This window comes from Natator depressus, chromosome 15, assembly GCF_965152275.1.
Source record: "Natator depressus isolate rNatDep1 chromosome 15, rNatDep2.hap1, whole genome shotgun sequence".
Classification (NCBI taxonomy): domain Eukaryota; kingdom Metazoa; phylum Chordata; order Testudines; family Cheloniidae; genus Natator; species Natator depressus.
In genome coordinates this window covers 31,891,120-31,906,637 of record NC_134248.1, presented here as the reverse complement: position 1 = coordinate 31,906,637, position 15,518 = coordinate 31,891,120, and the positions used below count along the sequence as shown (strand labels likewise).

Below are 15,518 nucleotides of genomic sequence, written 5' to 3'. Positions count from 1 at the left end.
GTTGCTGCTTTGCTCTGGTTGTGTCTTAGCTTTTCCTCTAACTGTCTAGCTTTTTTCTCTTTTCAGGACTATAAAGCTGACGAGGACCCAGTATTGTTTCAATCGGTGAAGACCAAGAGAGGACCTTTGGGGCCTAACTGGAAGGTATTGTGAGCTGACCTTACTGCCTTACAAAGTCTTCATCAGCAGAAAGTAAACATTTGACAGCTCTTGAGGGCCTTGAAGAGTTTGTGGTGTCTTAAGTTAATACTGAGATGGCAGGAATATACTTCAGTTTCTTTCCTTTTTTTTTCAAATCCAGTTAAATAAAGTCAGTGCATCTGTTACATTAGCAAACAAAATATACCCAGTCTGTCACTATTACAAAAATACTGTACTAATGTTAAACATAGACAGTGATTTAATCTTTTGGGATCATAAGGTTAATTACGGAATTATTATATTGAAAAAAGTAATATCTTTGTTATAAATGCACAGCTGAATTTCCTACTACAATGAATTCTATGTGAGTCCATGTCCTAAAGACACTGTCCAAGGTTTGCCATTTGAAATAGTTTTAGACTGCAAGAAGCTATAATTGGGAGTAACTTCGTGTTTTTAAATTTGAAGAATCCCTGGGTACATCTGATGATTAGCTAACTTAACTTTCTCAAAAGAGATCGTAAGAACAAGTTCTTAACTTTTCTGACCCTTGTTTAATTATATTTGGAGGGGTGCTATTGGGAGGCTGATTTATCTGGATGTGCATCTTTTATAAATACAAACATTTACTACACGAGTTGGTAAACAGAAAAATATGCTGGTTCACTGATTTTTTTTTTCCTGGTTCTGCATCAAAATGATATTAGAAGTGTATTACGGACTGTGTGTGGATTCCTTGAGGCAAATTTTCTATACTGGCTGATCAAAGAATCCAACATGCCTCCCAGAGTTTTTTTTTTTTGGTATCTGACCATCCCTACTGCTACAAAACCTTCCATTACTCAGCTTCTCTTAGCATTGTATGACCCATTGTCTGTCCTCCTGATCCTTTGTTGTGTATCTCATTTTATATTGCAAGGTTCTGTAGTCTGGGACCTTGCCACCTTTCATGATTGCCAAGCCCTATGCATCCTATTATACTATGTAGGGCTATTGCACGCTTTTTTAAAAAATGAACCGTGCACTTTAAATAAATAAATAAATAGAATACCATTTATTTAAATATTTTTGGATGTTTTCTACATTTTCAAATGTATTGATTTCAATTATAATACAGAATAGAGAGGGTACAGTGCTCACTTCATCATGAAAGTTGAACTTACAAATGTAGAATTATGTACAAAAAAAAACTGCATTCAAAAACAAAACAATGTAAAACTTCAGAGCCTACAAGTCCAGTCAGTTGTATTTCTTGTTCAGCCAATTGCTCAGACAAACAAGTTTGTTTACATTTGCAGGAAATAATGCTGCCCGCTTCTTGTTCGCAGTCTCACCTGAAAGTGAGAACAGGCGTTCTCACGGCACTGGTGCAACTGGCTTCGCAAGATATTTACATGCCAGATGCACTAAAGATTCATATGTCCTTTCATGCTTCAGCCACCATTCTAGAGAGCATGCGTCCATGCTGATGATGGGTTCTACTTGACAACGATCCAAAGCAGTGCAGGCAGATCGCATGTTCATTTTCATCATCTTAAGTCAGATGCCACCAGTAGAAGGTTGATTTTCTTTTTTTGGTGGTTCGGGTTCTGAAATTTGCACTTTGGAGTGTTGCTCTTTTAAGACTTCTGAAAGCATGCTCCACACCTCATCCTTCTCAGATTTTGGAAGGCACTTCCGATTCCTAAACCTTGGGTTGAGTGCTGTGGTTATTTTAGAAATGTCACACTGGTACCTTCTTTGCGTTTTGTCAGATCTGCAGTAAAAGTGTTCTTAAAATGAACGATATGTGCTGAGTCATCATTCATAGAATCATAGAATATCAGGGTTGGAAGGGACCCCAGAAGGTCATCTAGTCCAACCCCCTGCTCGAAGCAGGACCAATTCCCAGTTAAATCATCCCAGCCAGGACTTTGTCAAGCCTGACCTTAAAAACCTCTAAGGAAGGAGATTCTACCACCTCCCTAGGTAACGCATTCCAGTGTTTCACCACCCTCTTAGTGAAAAAGTTTTTCCTAATATCCAATCTAAACCTCCCCCATTGCAACTTGAGACCATTACTCCTCGTTCTGTCATCTGCTACCATTGAGAACAGTCTAGAGCCATCCTCTTTGGAACCCCCTTTCAGGTAGTTGAAAGCAGCTATCAAATCCCCCCTCATTCTTCTCTTCCGCAGACTAAACAATCCCAGCTCCCTCAGCCTCTCCTCATAAGTCATGTGCTCTAGACCCCTAATCATTTTTGTTGCCCTTCGCTGGACTCTCTCCAATTTATCCACATCCTTCTTGTAGTGTGCGGCCCAAAACTGGACACAGTACTCCAGATGAGGCCTCACCAGTGTCGAATAGAGGGGAACGATCACGTCCCTCGATCTGCTCGCTATGCCCCTACTTATACATCCCAAAATGCCATTGGCCTTCTTGGCAACAAGGGCACACTGCTGACTCATATCCAGCTTCTCGTCCACTGTCACCCCTAAGTCCTTTTCCGCAGAACTGCTGCCTAGCCATTCGGTCCCTAGTCTGTAGCAGTGCATTGGATTCTTCCATCCTAAGTGTAGGACCCTGCACTTATCCTTATTGAACCTCATCAGATTTCTTTTGGCCCAATTCAAGACTGTTATAACATGAAATATATGGCAGAATGCGGATAAAATAGAGCCGGAGACAATACAGTCCTTCTCCCAAGGAGTTCAGTCACAAATTTAATTAAAGCATTATTTTTTTAAGGGGCATCAACAGCGTGGAAGCATATCCTCTGGAATGGCGGCCGAAGCATGAAGGGGCATATGAACGTTTAGCATATCTGGCATGTAAATACCTTGAAATACCTGCTACAAAAGTCCCTTGCAAACACTTATTCTCACTTTCTAGTGACATTGTAATTAAGAAGTGGGCAGCATTATCTCCCGTAAATGTAAACCAACTTGTTTTTCTCAGTGATTGGCTGAATGAGAAGTAGGACTGAGTGGACTTGTAGGCTCTAAAATTTTGCATTGTGTTTTTGTGTGCAGTTATGTAACAAAAACAAAAAATCTACATTTATAAGTTGCACTTTCATGATAGAGATTGCACTACAGTATTTGTATGAGGTGAATTGAAAAATACTGTTTTTATCATTTTTATAGTGCAGATATTTGTAATAAAAAATAATGTAAAGTAAGCAATGTACACTTTGTATTCCGTGTTGTAATTGAAATAGATATATTTGAAAAAATAGAAACATCCAAAAATATTTTATAAATTTCAATTGGTATTCTGTTCTTTAACAATGATTAAAACTGTGATTAATCGTGATTAATTTTTTGAGTTAATTGCATGAGTTAATTGCAATTAATCGACAGTCCTAATACTATGTCATTAACAGATGCTTAACTCCCTTTTTGTCCAAAGAAACTTAACTCTGTTCACTCTTATTCCTTGGACTAACAGGAGCTGAGTAGGAAGAATTTATAAAAATAAGAGGGAAGTGGCCAGTGGGGAAGGAAAAAGTTAGGTGCTGGTAAACGAAAACAAAGAAAGCAACAGTTGAATGAAAGCAAAGCCCAACCTCTCTTTGCCCTGTTGTGTGTCTGGTACTCTAACTCATAGTGCTATAGTTCACTGAGGCCCCTGCAACAATGGAGCTGCGTATGCTGGTGCTTAATTTATGAGTTTAGATGAGATCATACACCTTGTTTAGGTGTGCATTTGGGTTCTTGAACTCTTGGTTCTGATACATGTGCACACTTATCCTTTGGAATATGTCTCTCTCATATTTTTCATTATTTAGGAATCAACCTTCTATTACATGGCTTGCGTGCATACTGATGTGTGATTTAAACAGTAACTTGACTCACATTTTTGCCTCCAGGCAGAGCCTTCAGGCCTGTGTCTCAGTAGTCATGGCTACAAATACCATAGTAGTGGTCTTAATTGCATTACATGCTGCTTGTTCACATGTTTAGTAAAAAAAAAAATAATAATAATAATCGTGCCTGGGTTGATTGAATTTTAGCTTTTCTCTTAGTTTTATGTGGAGAAAGGTTTGTTTTGTAAAGAGAAATATTAAATTCTTTGAAAGCTCTGTTAACATTAGTGTCACCTTTCTGTGTAAACAGGCTTAATTTATTGGGATTATTTTGGTGCATAACTTGATGGGTGGTCATCCAGATATGGTAGTGGCTCCCTTGTTTCATTCTTGAGATACAGACCTGCCTTGGAAATCTTCTCACAGAAGCTGGGACCAATAATTCAGCTCCTTCTGCACTGCATAGTCAGCAAGGTGCTTTATAGTCTTGTCTTTTTTGCCTTCTGAAGCACCAGCTTGTGGCTGCCTTGCTAGTAGTGGTATTCTGGACTTGATGGACCAGTAGTCTGATCTAGCATGGGTGGCTTTCTGTCTCTCTCAGAATGGTTGCTCATCTCCGAAGCTGAGATCAAGCCCTCTGTGATTAGAATTTGCCATCTGGGGGCAGCCTACGTCCCCTGAAGCAGCCCTCGAATAGAAGGATAAAAATATACTTCAGCTAGAGGCTGAGCCATTGTGGGTGTGGCTTCATGGTAGAGTGATCTTAAGTTTTCGGGTGTGTTGAGACTTGTGTTCTGCGGTGTTGCATGTCCTGGGTGGGAGTAAGTTCAAATGACAGCGCTTTAAATGCGGTGAGATTTGGAGTGAAACATTGATATGATTTTATATGCTCTGCTCTGGTATGATGAATTGGCCTCAGCTGGCTGAATGTTTCTTGTAGAAATGTATTGCATAATTGTCCCCAGATTTCATTTTAAAAAGTTTCCTCTCTTTGGTTGCAAAGAATCAGAATGTGAAATGTGTACTTGAGTCTGCAGACAGCATAAAGTAATAGCTCTGAGTGTTATGAACTGCCCCAAGTTCTAAGTGTAAACCAGGCCTTAAAGAGTTCAAAGGCACAGTAAGGCTAAATTGCTCACCTAATGGGAACTGGTGGCAGTGTCTGTGTCTGTATATCCTGATTTACAGCGTGGTGAAAGAGTGGATCCCCTGACAGTCAGGCTGTGCAGACCCTGAAAATCTGTATTTATCTCAATGTTGTAGCAGCAGCTTATTGGCTCAGTAATGAGTGCTTGTACAGGGGACTCCATGGGAGAGGGATTTGAGCAGTTGATGCTCTGTGTACTGGTTTGTGGGATAAAATATTGAAACTAGCTGCTTGCTGTTCCCAGGAGGAAAGATATGGTGACTTCAAAACATCAAGCTAGCATTCTAGTTTAAACGTGTAACTTGGCAGCAAGGGCTTTCCACTACCATGAATCATGGATGTGGATAGGTGTTCATGGCCAATTTAGTGACTTACTTGCACAGAAGGATTAGGTGCGTCACCCAAAATTAATTGATTTTGCATCTTAATTTCTCTGTAGCCTCAGTAGAATCAAGGGATTAAGATGCAGTGTTGGTGGATGCATTTTCCATTCATTGAGGAAACTGGTGGAACCAGCTACCAGAGAAGAGTAGATTGGGTCCGAGGGCTGGCTGATTTTTTTTTCTGAGCGTGCGGCAAGGCCTCTTTGCAAAAGTTTCCTATGATAACAAGTGTTTGTATTAACCGAGCTTAACCAGGCTGTAGGAAGTGGATGAAGAGTAGCATCCTCTTGGAGGTCAGCATGCCAATCTAGGCATCTTGTTCAACACTCAGATCCTACAGTGATGAGCACTGTAGAAAAACCCCAGTGAAAACAATCCTTTGTGTGTGTGCCTTCCAGTACTCTGCTGTGTTCAGTGTCCCAGTAAAACGCAGCGAGAGGTGGAAACATTATAATTCTGATGTACCACTATTGGTCTGGAGCAAGATCTCCTACCCCCCTTTCCTCAAAGAATGCTCATAGCCCATCTTTTAGTATAGAATTATCTGGAAATTTGATTTAATTGTATTAACTAGTCCAACTACATCTCCGCTGTTTTCAAACAAGAGTGCACAGTGTTCAGTATTACTGATGACATTTAAAAAGAATCCCACACTTCACTCAGAATGTTCAAAGGCAGAGTAGTTCTGATGCCCATATTCCTGCATTAATCATTCCTGCAGCAGGCTTTGGCTTTGCACTCTAAGACAGTTTGGATTTATCAAGCTTCTTAGAAATGATGAAATATTCATTGAAATAAAAAATATATACATTTTGATGTAATGGTCTCTCTGTTTGCAGATGTTTTCATGAACTTAATTTAAATATCTTGTGAAAAACATTAAATGAAATGTTGTGAATTGATATTTGGCTTCCTGTGGAACATTAAATGATTGATTAATCCTACCTTTGAAGTCAGGAGCATCAAGGGAATAAGGATTTATTCAGTACTTGCTCTAGAGATTTTGCTTTAAGTTCTTTCTTTATCTGTAGATTGTTTAAAACATCAAGCAAAAATGGCTTTCTCATCAGGAAGCCACTAGTTTGAATGTTAAAACTATTTCTTTGGAGATGTCATGTTTATTATATGTAAAGTTTTACCGCAGTAAGTGCCTAGCATTTTAATCAGCTAGTCATGGTGCATTTGTGCTACAAAAATAACTGAACACTGGGCCACAACACACTTGCAGTAATCATGTTAAAACATGGTTTGTTTCTTGCCTGCATGGGCCACCTTGAAGAATTATTTCTAGACAAATGCACCACGAAACCAGAGGTTTACCTGAGATACATCAGTGATGTTTTCATGCTCTTGACCGATGACCTAAACTCCCTCAGAGATTTCCACCACCACCCATCCATTAAACTCGAGTCTAGAACACTACCATAATAGCATATGTGCATATCGAGGCTGTGGTACTGTGGAAACGTAGTATGTGATCATGTAATTAAGGGTTGTATCCTAATGCATGCACACAGTTAGTTCTGTAATAGACCTCTACCCCTCGAGCTACAGGGCTAACAATACTAGCAAACAGCAAGAGAAGTCTGTTATCCCAGAGTGGGGCTGGACTTTTACCACATATACTGGTCTCTGAGGTTAGAGCACCTGGCCTGGCTGACCTTTCTTCCTCCCTTGCTGAAGAGGTGGGGGCTTCCTGCCCCATGTGGTGCCTGTGGGGGATTGGTTGGGGGAACAACTTGCTTGCTACATCTAAGGGTTGTGAGGTAGGGTGGAAGAGGGTCTGACTGACCATCAGCGGTCCATAGCCTCAGGGTCCTTCCAGACTCCGTGCTGCTCCTGGACTTCCAAATTGCCTCAATATGCTTAACAGCAGACTTGCACCTGGAGCTGACAGACCATGCCCTTCCTTTTGCTTATCCACAGCTTTGTAATGTCCCAGTGATGCCTGTTTGCCATTTAAATTCCCGGTGGTGGTCAAAATGCGGGTCTCTATACAAAGCTGCAAGTTGACCAGTGTCATTTCTGAGAATTAGTACACTCTAGATGTGGGGCAGGTGATGGTGTATCAGAATCTCATGCGTTCCCTTATACATCCTTAATGTTTAGCAGTGACCTACTCAGATGGAATTTTTCCTGTTCTGATCAAAGTAACTGAAACACTTGACCTTGATCAAATTGGGAGAAATAAACCTCTCACCTTCTCTCTGCATTCTCATCCCCAGTGTTCTCTGTACTTCTGCCTTCTGTAACAGAAAGCTCCAGTATTTCCATCTCATTACTTCATTCTGAGTCTTACAATATTTGGTTTATTTCTTAAAGCTTCGGTTTCTAAAAAGTAACCCTCTAGCCCTCGTGGATGCATAGAAGCTTGAAAACATAATTCCCTAAAGGCTAAAAAATCAGAAGGCAAATAAAAACCCAACATTTATTATTTCTTAATTTCATATTTTAAGCCAAACTCATGATTTTTGGTCCTGACTCAAGATTTTTGAGTGCTGGAGGTTGGCTGCTGAAACTGTCCTCTCTTTCCCTCTTTTAGTGGTACCTGGGTTGAAGATTTGTGCAGTTTCAGCACATAAAGCAAACATTGCATTTTAAATCTTCTGTTTGTAAACAGAACATAAGAATCAATTCTGGACACACTTATTTTCACTTATTACTGATAACCAGAGGTCTGTAGTGAGAAATTAGTGTAGGAAGTAAATGCACATAATTCAGCTCTAGTGTCCTATATTTTTAAGTTTCAGAGTAGCAGCTGCGTTAGTCTGTATTCGCAAAGTGAGCTGTAGCTCATGAAAGCTTATGCTCAAATTTGTTAGTCTCTAAGGTGCCCCAAGTCCTCCTTTTCTTTTTGCTATATTTTTAAAATCTAGCAAATTTTCAGCAGAAAATCTCACGTTAAAGAATGTTAGTTTCAAAAATTAATTTTACTCTTGTCTGGCATTCCACCTTTTAATAAGTCCTTCTGATGTATTTGCCATAGATATAAGAAATGAGAACTTGTGGTCTTCATATACTGACTGCTTCCTATTCTAGCCAAACACACAGCTTTTTGTTTAGTTATATAGCCCAAATATACATTACTTTCCCTTTGGTATGCAGAAGAGGCCTTAGAGTAACTTAATATGCATTGTTAAATTAAAAACATGGTTTAGCCTCTTGGATTACATTTAAACCTAGACATACAAAATCTAAAGAATCCAACAAAAATAAAATGTACATTAAATACTTTGGAGTCACTTCGCAACTGCTTAGTAGTAAGGAATATCCCAATAAAATAAGTTTTGTGATATTCACATTTTTCAGGATTATTCTGATTTAATAGTTCTTCTGTCTTGCTAATAGCGTTTCAGTGAAATATGTTCAAAGACCTTGGTATTAAAGAGGCCTCCACTAATTGTGTTTTTCATGTGATTGTTTCAGAGGGTCTCTAATTCGGATCATGTAAACTAAAAAGTAATTTCTTAGTGCAATATATTTATAGGCTGGGTTTAACAGTTTGCAAGAAGTGCTTCCAAACCTTATAAATTGTAGGTAAAGAACACTATAAATTATTTTGAAATTAAAGTGTTTGTAAATGTTGCGGTAATCATATGTAAATGGAAAAACATTCCTATAAAACAACCTACATATTAGTCGTTTTTAAAAATGGACAGGCATATAGTCAGATGAAGGAGGAGCTAGGCAAAATACTTTCCAAAACTAAAATTGCTTAATTTCCCCTGCAAATAATTTTGAGTATTTTTTTATTTTTGTTTTTCCTCAAGAAATAGAATTTTTATATTCATTTTTAATAGCCTATTTTAATTTTAACATGGAAGGGAACAGACAAAATGGATGCTAGTATTCTTAATAATTTGCCTAAAATAGATGTGCTCTAGCATGAAGTTATCACAAATGCTCACAAGGTTCAAGTACAGTTAGAGGGATTTTTGGAAGCAGAATAAATATTGTCAAGCAAGTTAGTTGAACTTCACTTTGCTGTCACTTGTTGAATTGCCCTTATACTCTGGATGTCCAGAAAACAAAGCAAACCTAATGTAAGTACAAATAAACTGATTTAAACGTGTATTATCTGTCCTAATTAGGATGACTAATTTCAAACCTAACGTACAATTTCAATTGAAAATGTATTAACTGAAGTACTTGTTGCTTCTCTAACAAAATAAACTTGGCATGCTGTGACTTCAGGTGTGTAAGAATAATGGACTTCATAAAAGTCCCCTCTAACTCTCAGGTTCTATTGAATGGACCAAGGCATTTAGGCCAAAATATGACTTGTCTTAAAACTTGGTGTGGGGTGATGAATATCTTCCCAGTTCTAGAATCTGGATTAAATCATTAGTCTGTGCTTAACAAATAACCACAAGGTGTTGAGTTCTCCTAGTGCAGTTATGGCAGAGGGAGCATCAGGTTAACATGAGGCTTGTAATCCTCAGTGATGCATGTGCGCAAACAAGGAAGTAACCAAATATCACATTAATGTCAAGGTTTGTTTAAAAGCCTAGCTGAATAAATCAGTGTCCCTGTTAATCAAGGGTGACATTAGTAGGGAAACTTCAGTGAATAATACAAATCCCATTTAAAAAAAGTTAAGTTCTTTCTCTCTGAAGCCCCTTTCTAATGTGAAGCCTGCCCTGGCATGCAAATAGGGCTTATAAATTGTTACATAATTTCACCATGTGAAGCACCAAAGTGTTACTTTGCTTACCAATGTTACAGTTATAAACTGGTGATCATGAAAACTCTGTGGAGTTGTGTAATCATGCCTTTTTATATTACAGAAGCCTTGGAGTTCAATGTGTGTACTTGACCTTGTCGCACTCTCCTTTTGTTTGTAGGCATTTTGGGTGTTTTACGTTTGTTCAGCTGAAATTGTGCTTTGACTTGCTGCTTTTGTGCAGATATTTGAAAATGCCAAAATAGCCTTTCTACTTTGCAGTAAAAACTGTTTTTCAGATCAGGACTAGTCAGCTAAAGTGGTGCCCCAGACTAAAGCCTCTTTCCTCTTGGAACTTTCTAGAGTTCAGCACCTGATACACTGGACTTCTAAATAAATTAAGCCATCTTAAAACTCGCCTTTCACAGTGAATTTAGAAATCCTGTTATAACCTAGGTCCTGTGTTTAAAACTGGCTTCAGTGCAGTTAAAGACCACGAGACGAGACAGGGTGTTAAACTTCCTCTTCTTCAGTGCCAATTACTAATAGTCAGAGAAGTGGTCAGCAAACAGCCTTCTTCTCAACTCATTTTTCAGAGATCTGGAATAGCCTCTGAGGTCACAGATCCCTGGGTGTTGCAATCCTTAAAGGGCTCAGTGTGAGTTGTCTGACAGTAGGTGGTATGTAGGTTAAGAGAACGTGTTTCTGTTGTGCTCCAGTGACCCGCAGGCTCTATGACCAGAGTGAGGAGGCAGACCGCAGTGCAGGGCCACAAACTTTGATTCACTTTCAAAGAGGCTCAGCACTTTGGGTTTGCAGTTACAGGCATGTCCAGCTGAGTGGTCTATTTACATTACCAGGCTTTCTTTTGGGGGGCCCGACTGGTTTTTCTGGGATCAAGGGGGCAATGTGAAGAGTACTCATGAATTTACTTTTTGTTAAAAGAACAGGAGTATTTGTGGCACCTTAGACGAACACATTTATTTGAGCCTAAGCTTTCATGGGCTTAAATAAATTTTAGACTCTAAGGTGCCACAGGTACTCCTGTTCTTTTTGCGGATACAGACTAACATGGCTGCTGCTCTGAAACCTTACTTTTTGTTAGTCACTCTTGTATTTTTAAGCTGTGACAGTGCTGGAGAAGACAATCCTCTGTCCGCACTATGGGCAACAGAGAAAACTTCCCCATTAAAGTGCCTTGCTGTTAATATGAAGAGGCCATCTCTTGTGTGAGAAGGAATTATCTCTGCAGCCTTCCAGCCTGTTGTCTCTAAGGCTGCTAGTCAGTTAGTGCCATTGTAGCTTTTTTTGTTGGTGAGGAGCGTGTCTGGCCCACTGGGAGTATCCATGTGGTTCTGGGAACTGGCTGCTAATTGGAAATAAACTGGTTTTTCAATATTTTAATTAAAGCATAAGCAATGTTTGTCAAGCTTGATTGAGACTCAAAGATTGCAGTAGATATAAGACTCTATTTTGATATCCCAAACCTTATCTCCCCGGATAATACTGGTCACCTGTAACTTTAGATTTTTTTTTAAGCTAACTAATTTTGTTTCACCAGAGAATTGAAACAATTTGTTTCTGTCAGAAGTGTAAATTCAAAGTCCAGAGTTTCATTGTTAGGCAAGTAGAAAGAAAACACCATGCAGACTAATCCCATGGGAAAGAAAACTCGTGCTTTAACTCTCTCTTCTAATCAGGCCTTGTTAAGTAACTGATATTTTATGATGATGTGAAATACTGTTACTACTTAATAAACTGCTGCAAGATAAAACATCACAGATTGCTTTGCTTCTGTCTTGGATGACTATACCTCTGAGACCTAGAGAGGTCTTTCCTCATCTTTAATTTTTCTTTTAAATAAGATGCATCTCCTTTTCCTCAGTGTTGACAGGCTAAAACTTGAATCTTGGCTAAGTCAGTGTAGTGTTGCACTCTTACACTTGAAAGCAGGATTTAACTGTTGTTCACCTGGTCACAAAACTAGTCGACCACCATAGTATTTTTAATAAATACAAAATTACCTGTGTGTGTTTGGGAAAAAAAATTAATGGACCTATTTGTTACCACCAACGGCTTACATATATTTTGATGTAACTAGTGTTACAGGAGGCAGATACTGTGAAGTCACAATAGAAGCTTTTCAGTGAAGGTTGTAGGACAGTTTCTATTATGTCTGTTTTTTGCCAGCCTACCCACTCCCAATTTCTGAAAAGTTTTCTTCTTCTGTACAGAATTTGTTACGACATTGTCCCTTATCTGAGTATATTTTATTTTGAAAGTGGGGGTTAATTGGCCAAATTGTTTGTTATGGCACTTTAACAAGTGGTGGTTTAGCACCTTCTGAAATGTCCTAACTTTTTTTGTCCACTCATAACTTGGGAACAAATTAGAGTAAAATCTTCAGTTTTGTCTAGTCCAGAATCCTCAATGAGAGCAAGTAAGCCAGGAGTAAGAGTCCTTGGTCATCAGTGTTCTCCAGGGGTGTGCGAGCCTCTACAAATGGTCAGCAGACTACAAACTCTGTTCCACCTAATCTGAGCTTTTCAGTTAAATGATTTTAACCAAATACTAGGCTTCTAAGTTTGTAGTGGAGAATTTTAGGAGATATGCTGCTTCCATCCAGCTGCTCTCACTTGCTACAGCTGACAGAACTCCAGTAATTCCCGATGGCTGCATCTCTTGCTGCAGGGAGGGCAGGTGATGGTAGGCAGCTTTTCACTCCCCTCTCAGTTCAGTTTCCTGGAGGGCCCCACTCTCCCCATGTCCCTGAGTCTGAGCCTCTTTCCATCGTTCCTATGAGATGAAGTCTCCATGGGGCTGATAATCACTTGCCAGTACTGCTGGCCATTAAGGAGAATGGAGTGCCCCAGCCTGATTTACTCCTGCAGGCAGAAGTATGAGTATTCAAATTTGCACCTACAATTAACTGAGTGCAAACAGACATGCAGATTATGCTAAGAAACTGGACACTGACTAGTACCATTTCCCAGGAAAGGAAGAAGGGTATGACATTTACCTGTCTGCACTGCAGTGTGTAGGCACAATACACGTGACGTACTGGTATTCTAACAAGCCTACTGCTAAACTGCCTTGGTTCTTGGGTTTTATGTTTTCAGTGGATTTGTGTTATGAAATGTGGAGAAACTAACTTGGGTTTTAAGTGTAAATGTTGTGTTCCAGACATTATCAAATGGGGGTTAATGTTTAATGGGACATTGTCAGGTCAAATTTGTGAAAAATAAGCTGCTACAAAACCAATAAAAACATTAATCTCTTTTCAATTCAGTGGAAGTAGTTTCAACAAATATTCCCTTGTAGTGTGTTAGCTACCCAAACAGTGCAGAATTGTTCTACTAATGAAGAACCAGAAAGGGAAAATGATTTGATATTGACTTAAACCAAAACAAAACCCACCACAGTAGTCTATTTTAATTGTCAAGCTTGAATACTCAAAAAGTAACCTGTTGGCATAAATCATGACAAGGAAACGTAATTTTAAATTATTTCAGATTTAATTATAAGACATGTTTGTAATGGAGGTAAAGCATTTTTTTTAAATATGGCTTTTAACCTGACAGTGTCTTATTAATCCTAGTCTCTAAGGTGCCACAAGTACTCCTTTTCTTAATCCTTGGCACTCTGCGTGTTCAAATGGCAGTACAACCATTGTCTAAGCCTTAAAATGGTGATTTGCAATAATAATACTAAATGTATACATCTGAAATCCTCGTTTATTCACATTTATAAATTTCCATGCTAACAAGTTTTTATTCAAACACTAACATTAAATGAAGAGAAGAATTTTTTTCCAATTCTCCACAAACAGAAAGAGCTAGCAGCTGATGAAGACTGCCCTAAAATGTGTGCCTACAAGTTGGTGACTATCAAATTTAAATGGTGGGGACTACAGAACAAAGTAGAAAACTTTATCCAAAAGGTAAGAGCTGCTTATTAAATACTCTGCAGCATACTTTTTTTTAAAGTAGAAGTGAAAAGTTGGGAAATTTTTCTTCTATTAAAATTAAATGTTAGTGAAGACATTGATCCATTCAGTTTTTCAGCAGATCAAACCATTGACTTCTAAGGTCCCAAACCTGCAGCCACTTATGGCTTAACTTGACTTCTGTGAGTAGGCACATTGATTTAATCAGAAGTACTCATTATAGTAAAGTTTAGCACATTTGTAAGTATTTGCAGGATTGGGGCCTAAATGTATATGGCACTTAGGAATGTCCTTTGCTTCCATTATTCTCTCTAGTTCAAAAAAAAAAATCTATTTACGTAAACGTGAGCGCTTTGATGCTTTTCCAGCAGTATGTGCACCAAAAGTCTTGTGAAGTATCTTATTTTTGGTTGCTACTAATGCTATAGTAGTCATGGTTTTTTTTTGTAGCATTAAATTTTACAACAGCCACAGAGATTGAGGGATTACAACGCAAAATTTAACATCTACCAATGACTTAGTTGAAAGCTGCACCATAACTGGCTGGATAAGTGTCCAGAGGGATCCCTCCCAATGTGGTCAAAAAACAAAAATGTATCTTACAACTTGGAACGTCCATATACTACTAGACTAATCAAAAAGTGAAAGACCCAAATGCAGAACAGCAATTATTGCCCGAGAACTCTCAAGGTAGAACATAGACATTGCTGCTCTCAGTGAAACAAGACATGCAGGTGAAGGCCACTTGAGGGAAGAGGGTGATAGTTACACTTTCTTCTGGAAAGGAAAACCAGCAAGCAACAGGTAAATACACAGTGTAGGCTTTGCAATCAAAAACCTTCTAGACAGGTTTCAGAGTAACAGCCGTGTTAGTCTGTATTCGCAAAAAGAAAAGGAGGACTTGTGGCACCTTAGAGACTAATCAATTTATTTGAGCATAAGCTTTCGTGAGCTACAGCTCACTTCATCGGATGCATACTGTGGAAAGTGTAGAAGATCTTTTTATATACACACAAAGCATGAAAAAAATACCTCCTCCCACCCCACTCTCCTGCTGGTAATAGCTTATCTAAAGATACATTATCATACACATTGTAAGGAGAGTGATCATTTAGATAAGCTATTACCAGCAGGAGAGTGGGGTGGGAGGAGGTTTTTTTTTTCATGCTTTGTGTGTATATAAAAAGATCTTCTACACTTTCCTCAGTATGCATCTGATGAAGTGAGCTGTAGCTCACGAAAGCTTATACTCAAATTGGTTAGTCTCTAAGGTGCCAAAAGTACTCCTTTTTCTTTTTGCAAAAACCTTCTAGTCAACTGCCTGACTGAGCTCCCCATTGGCATCAACAAGCACCTTATGACCCTCCACATCCAATTGGTCAATAAGTCATTTGCCACTATCATCAGTGCATATGCACCAGCTCTTGACACTGAAGAACAAACAATCTT

The 15,518-nt window shown here is 38.8% G+C and overlaps 1 protein-coding gene across 1 annotated transcript in view; it reads left to right on the top strand.

Annotated features, from left to right (window-relative positions):
• PITPNB (phosphatidylinositol transfer protein beta) overlaps positions 1–15,518 on the top strand; it is a 78,233-nt gene that overhangs the window by 50,127 nt on the left and 12,588 nt on the right. The window contains exons 8-9 of the mRNA XM_074972608.1: positions 67–144; positions 13,953–14,063. Coding sequence (XP_074828709.1) covers positions 67–144; positions 13,953–14,063 — 189 coding nt within the window. The remainder of the gene's footprint in view (positions 1–66; positions 145–13,952; positions 14,064–15,518) is intronic.